The 10,056-nt window shown below is 41.0% G+C and overlaps 1 protein-coding gene across 1 annotated transcript; it reads left to right on the forward strand.

The window, feature by feature from the left end:
* The first annotated feature begins 3,892 nt into the window (after positions 1 to 3,892).
* On the forward strand, positions 3,893 to 5,406 carry LOC113017750 (nuclear factor 7, brain-like). Its single transcript, XM_026160863.1, has one exon. It carries the CDS (start codon positions 3,994 to 3,996, stop codon positions 5,386 to 5,388), a length of 1,395 nt encoding a protein of 464 aa, XP_026016648.1. The 5' UTR covers positions 3,893 to 3,993; the 3' UTR covers positions 5,389 to 5,406.
* Positions 5,407 to 10,056: the final 4,650 nt, after the last annotated feature.

A 10,056-nucleotide genomic window follows, 5' to 3' on the forward strand; every position in this document is an offset into this window, starting at 1 on the left:
TCCGTGCAGCGAAGAGACAGTGGGAGAGAATTCCACAACCGTGGTGCCACAGTCTGAAAGGCCCGATCACCACGAGTTTTAAAACAAGTGCGTGGTACCACCAACAGTCTCTGATCTAATGACCTTAAAGCCCGAGAAGATGTATGTGATTTCAGCAGGTCAGATAAATATTGAGGAGCCTGACCGTGCAGGGCCCTAAAGGTTAGAACTAAAATTTTAAACTGAAACCTAAAATTTACAGGCAACCAGTGAAGGGAGGCCAAGACTGGAGTGATATGCGATCTTCTCTTGGTGCCTGTTAAGAGACGTGCTGCAGCATTCTGCACAGTCTGAAGACGATTTAAGGCTGATTTGTTAAAACAAGTAAAAAGGCCATTACAATAGTCTAAACGAGAAGAAATAAAAGCATGAATAATCATCTCAAGTTCAAGCTTTGATACCATTAGTCTGAGTTTAGAAATATTCCGTAAATGATAAAAACAGTTTCGGACTAGCTGCTTAGAATGCTGCTCGAGCGACATCGAGCTGTCAAATAAGACACCGAGATTTCTAAGGCTTGATTTTACGTAAGGGTCTAAGAAGCTGATATGCTGTCTAATTTCTGGGACCATATGGTCTGGAGCAATAATTAGAGTTTCTGTTTTATCAGAGTTTAGTTGGAGAAAATTGTCATATAACCATTTGTTGATTTCTGTCAGACAATTACTTAAATTAGACAATTTATAAAACTCAGACATTTTGACATAGCAGATGATAGGAGATATATTTATAGCGCTTAATAATTTGGCCTAGAGGAAATACATAAAGTAAAAAGAGAATTGGACCCAGGACAGATCCCTGAGGTACCCCACACGGCAAAACTGTTGATTCTGATGTGACATGATTCATGCAAACAGTAAAAGATCTCTCAGACAGATATGATATAAACCATTTTAAAACAACACCAGTAATCCCAAACAAGTTCTCGAGTCTGTTTATCATGATACTGTGATCTACAGTGTCAAAAGCAGAGCTGAGATCCAGCAGGACCAGCACTGTGTATTCTCCAGAGTCTGCTGCCATCAAGATATCACTAGATACTCTAAGTAAGGCCGTTTCAGTGGAATGCAATTTACGAAAACCAGACTGGAAAGTGTCCATAACAGCATTTTTATCCAGGAAATAGTTAAGTTGTTCTAGTACTACTTTTTCTAAAATTTTCGATATAAAAGGCAATTTGGATATTGGCCTATAACTGTTAGGAAGAGATGGATCCAGCTGGGGTTTCTTTAATATTGGCTCGACGATAGCTTGTTTAAAGAAGCTGGGGACTGAGCCAATATGAAGAGAAGTATTTATCATTTCCACAATACAGGGGCCAATTGAATCAAACACACTAGTGAAAAATGAAGATGGAAGGACATCAAGGGGGCTTGAAGTCTGTTTTATATGACAAAGCAGGCCTCTGATGTCTTGTAATGTAACAGGAGTAAAAGACGACCAAGTATCAGAGGAGAGCAAGTTAAAAGTTTGATATTGAGAAGATGATGGAGAGATATTAGACCTGGTTGCAATGACCTTATTTCTGAAATAGTTCATAAACTCATTGCAGTCGGACGTTGAGTGAACTGGTGCACAAGGAGCATCAGGAGAAACAATACTCTTAATTGTTTTAAACAAGAATTTAGGATCTTTCTTTTTTGAAGCTATGAGGTGTGAAAAATACTCTGTTCTGGCATTTTTCCACATGTCATTTAGCAAGAGGATAGATTCTTTAAGGTGTAACTTATAAACCTCAAGTTTGGAAGCCTTCCACAAACGTTCTAGCTTGCGACAATATCTTCTGAAATTACAAATGTTTTCATTTAACCAAGGATGAGATTTCAAACGTAGGACAGTACTTTTTTTCAGAGGTGCCACTATGTCTAAAATAGAAGTACACTGGTTATTAAAGGATGAGACAAGAGAGTCCAAATCATTGTAAGTCATTTCAGCGTCAAACATGGCAGAGAACCTTTTGCCGGCGTTCAGGTTTATGATTCGCCTTTCAATCGTTATTTTGGGAGCCGGGGGATCCAAATAAAACGACAAGTTAAAATATATGCAACCCACTCACATGGACATTTTCCACACGAATGTCATTTATATTTAAACCCAAGGAGAAAACAAGGTCCAATGTGTGACCCTTTACATGTGTAGGGCCAGAAACATGCTGCATAAAATTAAAAGACTCTGTGATAGTCATGAAGTCAGCAGCCATATTACAGGATGCATCATCAATATGAAAGTTAAAATCTCCCAACATTACCACCTTCTCTAATTTAATAATGGATGATAGGAGGTCGTTAAATTCAGTTAAAAAGACTCCGGCAGGGCCAGGAGGTCGGTAGATTAAAATACAATAAAAGGTGTGCAAAGAGCCGACCTTTATCATCTGAAGTTCAAATGAGGTAAAAGAATCCGAGTTCATCAGTCTGCATGTGAATCTGTCCTGGTGCACAACAGCGAGACCTCCGCCACGTCCCGAAAGACGTGGAGTTCCGATGACGGAGCAGCCAGTCGAACAAATTTCCTTCAGATGTATATAATCCATGTTTTGTTGCCACGTCTCAGTTAAACACAAGAAGTTGAGAGATTCCTTTATAAAAAGATCGTTTAAAATAAACGATTTGTTTGTGATTGAGCGAGTGTTGAGCAGGGCAAACCTGATTGAAGACTTTTGGTTGGTGCAGTCAACAGCTGACTGCAGTGGCACTCGAAATGAACACCTATGCGCACCTCTACACCTGTTACGCCGGGCGGGGACTTCAGGGCTAGCAGAAGCTAATATCCATAGTGGTACATCACCTCTGCCATCAAAACGGCGGTCGAAGGAGGGACGCCAAGTGAACATGGGGCCATCAGACCATAGACTCCGAGCTGGGAACTGCAGTGTAGCGTCGGCACCAGGTGACAATAGATGAATTGGTCGTAGGCACCGGGATTCTTCCCACATCCAAGAAGCTAATCTTCGGTACCTTCTCAGTCGAACCTGGACACCGGCCCTGGTTCCCCTACTTCTTCTTTTCTTCGTGTTAAATCCCACCGATATGTACGGTAACATGCAGTCAGGTGAGGAACACACAAAGGGTGGAGGGAAAAATTTCCTGTAACTGTCCCAGCTGTCACAGTAGCTCTCCATTGAATCTTTGATATACAACATCATGCCCCGATCATAAGTATTGGTGGCAGAGACAAAATCAAAACATAGGACGGTAAAAATAATATTGCAAGTGACAATAGCGGCCAGTATAAAACTATACCAGCGAGCTGTACAAGCGGCAAAGCCAAACACAGGCGCCATCTTGAAAAAAATACAAGTACACACCAGCGGTCGCTTCTGTTTCCAACCCCTTAGTTCCAACACCACTGTCTGTAACTAAGTGAATCCACCTTAACACCACCTGTGTGTGTGTGACTGCATTACACTCCCACTGCTGGGAACCTGAACAAGAACCAGAACAAAGTCTAAAATAGAAGCTGACAAACAGCTGCACCACCGAGTGACACTTTATTTTATAAACTTCACAACAGGTTTCATGTTGTGACCTGTGGAGGTGAAAAGACACAAAACCTGTTTTACAGCTTTTGAGCTGCAGGCAGGATTGAAACACACCTTAGTTAAAAGTCAAACAGCAACATTTTCTCCTCCCCTCACGTCACTCAAATGCGACAAATCAGGAAACAGGAACTTCCTGTCAGGAAGTTCTTTGTCCTCAGTGCAGAGAGACGCACAGACGATCAGACTGAGCTCAGACCAAACTAGCAGCTTCCTCTGAGTGAGTCCAGCTCCAGGAGAGAAACGTGGAAAACTCCAACACTGCTGCTTCAAGCTGCTGACGCTCCACACACTGAATGTGAGTTTGAGCAAAAACACGACTCAAAGTAAGTTTCAGTGAAGGTGGTAGAGGAGGGAGGGGAGCCAGGACTGACTGTACTGCCTCTCTCCTGTTTTCAGCTTCACTCACAGACTCAATGGCTTCCAGATCAGAGGAGGATCTCTGCTGTCCGGTCTGTCAGGAGGTCTTCAGAGATCCTGTTCTTCTGTCATGTAGCCACAGCTTCTGTAAAGACTGTCTGAAGAGATGGTGGAGAGAGAGACCAATACACGAGTGTCCAGTTTGTAAGGAAATATCAGTGAATGATCCACCTTTAAACCGAGCTTTAAAGAACCTGTGTGAGTCGTTCTTACAGGAGAGAGATCAGAGAGCTTCAGAGGATCTCTGCAGTCTGCACTCTGAGAAACTCAAACTCTTCTGTCTGGACCATCAGCAGCCAGTGTGTGTCGTCTGCAGAGACTCAGAAAAACACACCAATCACAGATTCAGACCCATCGATGAAGCTGCACAACAACACAAGAAGGAACTTCAGGAAACTCTGGAGCCCTTAAAGAAGAAGTTAAAGGTTTGCAAACGAGTTAAAGTGAAGTTTGATCAAACAGCAGAACACATTAAGGTCCAGGCCCGACACACAGAGAGGCAGATTAAGGAGCAGTTTAAGAAGCTTCACCAGTTTCTAGCAGAGGAAGAGGAGGCCAGGCTGGCTGCACTGAGGGAGGAAGAGGAGCAGAAGAGTGGGATGATGAAGGAGAAGATGGAGGCTCTGAGCAGAGAGATAGCAGCTCTTTCAGACACAGTCAGAGCCACAGAGGAGGAGCTGAGAGCTGAAGACGTCTCATTCCTGCACAACTACAAGGCTGCAGTGGAAAGAGTCCAGCGCTGCCCCCTGCTGGATGATCCACAGCTGCCCTCAGGAGCTCTGATAGACCAGGCCAAACACCTGGGCAACCTGACCTTCAACATCTGGAATAATAAGAAGGACATGGTCTCCTACACTCCTCTCATTCTGGACCCAAACACTGCTCATCCAGAACTCATCCTGTCTGAAGATCTGACCAGTGTGAGAGAAGGAGGAGAGAGGCAGCAGCTTCCTGATAATCCAGAGAGGTTTGATAATTATATCTCTGTCCTGGGCTCTGAGGGCTTTAACTCAGGGACTCACAGCTGGGATGTTGAAGTTGGAGACAGTACAGTGTGGGAACTGGGGGTGTTGGCAGAGTCTGTGCAGAGGAAGGGAAGCATACTGTCTGGATTATGGACAATAGGGTGCAGTTTAGGTATGTACTACACACGCTCACCACCAGGTCCTCTCACTGATCTCTCAGTACAGAAGAAGCTCCAGAGGATCAGAGTGAATCTGGACTGGAACAGAGGAAAGCTGTCGTTCTCTGATCCTGATACTAACACACACATACACACCTTCACACACACTTTCACTCACAGGATGTTTCCATACATTAGCACTGTTGATGATGGTAAAGCAAAGGTGTGTCCGTTGAAGGTGTCAGTGTCAGTGCAGCAGATGAGTTGAGGATGATGATGTTTCTAATGTTGTTTCCTGTCAGTGAGTTGAAGCTGTTAAACTGCAGCTGTCCTCCTGCTGCCTCGTTGTTCCAAAGCTCTTTGTTTCTCTTTTAGTTTCACTCTTTCTTTCTGTTTCTGCTGTCCACCTTTTCACATGGAAAATCATTTCACTGTTTCTCACTGAATGACTCCCCAAACTAGATTTGAAATTCTATCAAGTTTCTAATCATTACAAGTGATTCATGTTTCTATTTGATGTGTAAATGGAGATGATTTAGTTTGCTGGGATATGGACTGACATGTGTTGAATGGGAGGAGCAGTTTGTTGTTGTCTTCTTGTCTGTTTATGACAACAATAAATATGTTGTTGAAACAATGATTCATGTTTAACTCCATATATGAAATGTTTCTGATCTTTGAATTCTGTTTGATTAAAGACTTTCTTCATGACACAAATGAGATTTCAGTGTATTAATAGAACTAAATAAGCTCAGAGTTGAAAGGCTGGAGTATTATGTACGTGCTTCACTGTCAGGATCTTCAGGGGGATTCAAAGGGAAACATCAAACTGCTGTAATGAGATAAACTAGTTGGGCTGAACACACTTATCTGTAGTTTGTCTCCATCCAGGATCATCAGAATATAATGAACATGTGTGAAGAGCCACAAAATGCTGCTGCCCTCTCAGCATGATGAGCTCCAGCCTTTGTTAGCAGGACAACAGGAAACATGAGACAACTTTCAGAGACAGTAACCAACTGTGGCCACAAGATGGCAGCAGCTGATCTGAGATCCTTTATTGGACAGAAGGACTCTGCTCTGTGAAGTCATCAGAGAGACGGCCTTCACTCTGATAGATCTGACGTCATGTCTGCACTGCGATGATGAAAGCTGATAAACACATTGTTATTGATCCATGAAATCACCTCTGTCCTCTCAAGTGTAGCTGTTTACAGAGCTGAAGAAGTCCTTCATCATCAAAACAGACAAACATGTATTTCCTGTATTAAGTGACGTCATCCTCACTCTGACCTCTTACATACATTCTGTTCAGTTTTCCTGCTGCAGCAAAAAATGCTGCTGTTTGTCGATTCATTTCATTTATCTAAACTTTCAGCCACTAATTTTGCAGATTAAACAAACAGTTTCATTTAGTATGAACAAATCCTAATTTATAACAATAATAATGACAATAATAATGATAGTTTTATAAAGCACTTTCAATGTAGCAGTAGTAGTAAGTAATAAGGTAATAACTTCTTAAAGATCTAATCAAGACATTATTAAATGAACAACAAGAAACTTGTTTAGAGTGTGAATGTTACACAGAAAGCATTTAAACAAAAAATAAAACTGAACAAGGTATGCTATATAAAGTGTTGTAAAGGCTGAGATAGAAAAGAACCAGCCCAGTTAAAACATTGATAAGTAACAACCTGAGTAGAAGGTGGAGAAGTAACAGCTGTGGTTTTCAAAAGATGATTATTTCCTGGTGTCACAGAAGAAAAAGGCTAAGCAGCTGAATCTTGGACCTTTAAATCTAATAGTGTCATAGTCCTGGCTGGCCTGGAGTGTTCTTCCTTCTTTCTGTCTCTCTCCACCTCTTCACTCTTTCTATCTTTTTACTCTCAGGTGAAGTTGTGAACCATCTTTCTCTTGTTGGTCACACATGGCTCTTACAAGCTAGGTCCCTAACTTTTGCTAGCTGTTGAAGTTGTGGTATATCAGTGGTTAGAAATGCTATTATTGCTTCAGGGTTAGTTTAACACAAAGCCAGGACTGACCCAGGACCATTGCTGTGAGTCACACTACGCAGGGTAAAGGCCCTTTCACAGCGGACGTAGCATGCACTGCGCTCACCACTAAGAGCTGAGGATCCAAAATTTGTAGTGCTGGCTACGCTCTATGCTCTGTCATTTCTTTGTGTGGCAGCTCTGTGTGTACTAGATATGCCTGAATCTTGTTTTTGGAGTTTTACATTTGGGATTGACATGAACCATCAGCTGAAAGGAAGAAAAAATTGGGTAACAAAAACCAAAACAAAAAAACAATTGGGTCGTACTGGCAAGTTGAAACTCACACACAGCCAGGCAATTTGATTGCGGAGTTTTACAGGTAGGGTTTTGCTTTGTATATTTAATCAGGCCTTAAGAAAACAAAATGTAACTTCTTTTTATCTATAGATGCACAAACATAAAACCTTCAGACATTTTGGTTTGCAAGGTTAAAAAAGTTCACAACAACGCATTTGATTTACAAGTACAAAATATTTTTTACCACAACAAAGCCTGTTATCTCCTGGAAAAATGACTCAACATTCTTCCTTGGATTTCTGTGCTTCTGTGGATGATCAGCTCAATTCTCTGCTGCCCTTACCTGCCCAAACCCCGTGAAAGTTGATTAAAACACTCAAAAACAGGTGATCATCACTTTTATATGTTTAAGTGCATAGTGTGGATGATATCATAAGGCCTTGAGGCAATCAGATGTAAAACACAGTATTTATGATTTTTAAGTTGTAATGATTTCACCCGAACGCGACGGAAAGGTTCGATTACATATTAGAATTCAAATTCAATATGTGGTTCATTTTTTGTTACAGAAGCAGGAATTTTTTTGTCCTGCATGTGGAGAAATCTGCCGTTAAATCAGAACACATGAACACATCTGTACAGGACAGGCTGCATTCAAACACATATTACTGTGTATTATGTGTCACTGTGTATAGCGCTTTATGACTGACTGTCTATGAAAACACTTTGCATGTTCTCCCCGTCTCCTCTGGTACTCTAGCTTCCTCCCACAGTCCAAAGACTTGCACTTAGTGGGGATACGTTAACTGATCAATCTACATTGCCCATAGGCGTGAATGCAGAAGTAAATGTGAGTACGCAATGTTGTCTGACGCTGTGTGTTAGTATTAACCCCGATTCTTTTGTCTCCATGATAGAACAGAGAAGACTGACTCAGTGTGTTAAAGCATTTCTATTTCTTTTTATTCAATCATCTTCTAGAAGAGAGACACCCCTGCACAGCCCAAACGCCAGTTGCAGGATCTCTAACATTACAAGCTCAACATGTGTCTTATATGGTGTTATTTCTGTACTTTACACGTCACGCAGTTTCGATACCAACATTGCTTATATGGCAAAGGTCCTCTTTTCTGTGGCTTATCTATTAATATGCCTGTGCACTAAAACTTCCTGTGCAGCTTGTAATAATTTGCAATAACTCTACAAAAAACATGCAGTTTCCTGTCAGCCTGTGACCTAGTCTCAAAGCTGGCCTTCTTTTATACATAAAACAATCTAATGAGCGGATACGCATTAAAAATATTTCTCTATTTCTTAGCCACAGACTGGCGACCTGTCCAGGGTGTACCACGTCTCTCGCCCTATGACCGCTGGGATAGGCTCCAGCGACCTCCACTACCCTGAAGAGGATAAGAGGAAGCAAACAGATAGATGGAACATATTTATTTATCATTTTTTGTATTTTTTGTCTTTTAACCTCGACTTAGTCTCAGTATACAGGGAGTGCAGAATTATTAGGCAAGTTGTATTTTTGAGGAATAATTTTATTATTGAACAACAACCATGTTCTCAATGAACCCAAAAAACTCATTAATATCAAAGCTGAATGTTTTTGGAAGTAGTTTTTAGTTTGTTTTTAGTTTTAGCTATTTTAGGGGGATATCTGTGTGTGCAGGTGACTATTACTGTTCACCATCAACATTGCGTGCAGCAGCAACCACAGCCTCCCAGGCACTGTTCAGAGAGGTGTACTGTTTTCCCTCCTTGTAAATCTCACATTTGATGATGGACCACAGGTTCTCAATGGGGTTCAGATCAGGTGAACAAGGAGGCCATCAGTGTTGGTCAAGTTACTTGAAAAAAGTAATCAGTAACTAATTACTGATTACTCTCCCCAAAAAGTAATCCCGTTACTTTACTGATTAATTATTTTCAAAAGACTTAGTTACTTAGTTAATTTTTAAAAACACGATTTACAACCTGAAGAGGTGATAAAGTGATAGATCTTTCAGCCCAATTCTACTTTTTCTACATAATCCATCATACAAAATGTAATCAAATGGAAAAGTCTCTTTTTTTTAACTTGTTTTATCAGTTTTAATCTTTTAACTTTATGCATCAAGCAAAAATTTAATTATATGCAACATTCTCTGACTTGAATAAATTAGTTTAACATTTAAACCTATTTTCTGCACATTCCAGCACATAAAATAAAATATTTTTTGTGTTTACACTGACTCTTTCAAATAGATGCAAGTAAAACACAGCAGAAAATAAATAAAGTCAAAGACTCAGCTGTCTTTTTGCTCTATTTTCACCTGTAAAGCAGGACTGGGGGTAGGCGGAGGTTTACCCTGGTGCAGGTGTGCCGCGGTCAGTTGAAGAATCCGCGAGTTTCTCTGTGAGTTTCCCATTACGTCGTTGCGCACTCTGTGCTTGCTTGGAAGTTTAGGTGTTTTTTTCGCTGTAAAAAGTTTTCTTCCCATGCACAACGGACGCTAATGTTTTTGTCACATTTTATGGAATCAAACTCAAAGTAAGGTCAGTACTTCCAAGTTTTTAAACGTTGCACGCTCATACTCTCTCCCACAATCGATATGTGATCCATTGTTGATCTGCACACAGCTGTTGTCACTAACGGC

This window comes from Astatotilapia calliptera, unplaced genomic scaffold, assembly GCF_900246225.1.
Source record: "Astatotilapia calliptera unplaced genomic scaffold, fAstCal1.2 U_scaffold_2, whole genome shotgun sequence".
NCBI classification, from domain to species: domain Eukaryota; kingdom Metazoa; phylum Chordata; class Actinopteri; order Cichliformes; family Cichlidae; genus Astatotilapia; species Astatotilapia calliptera.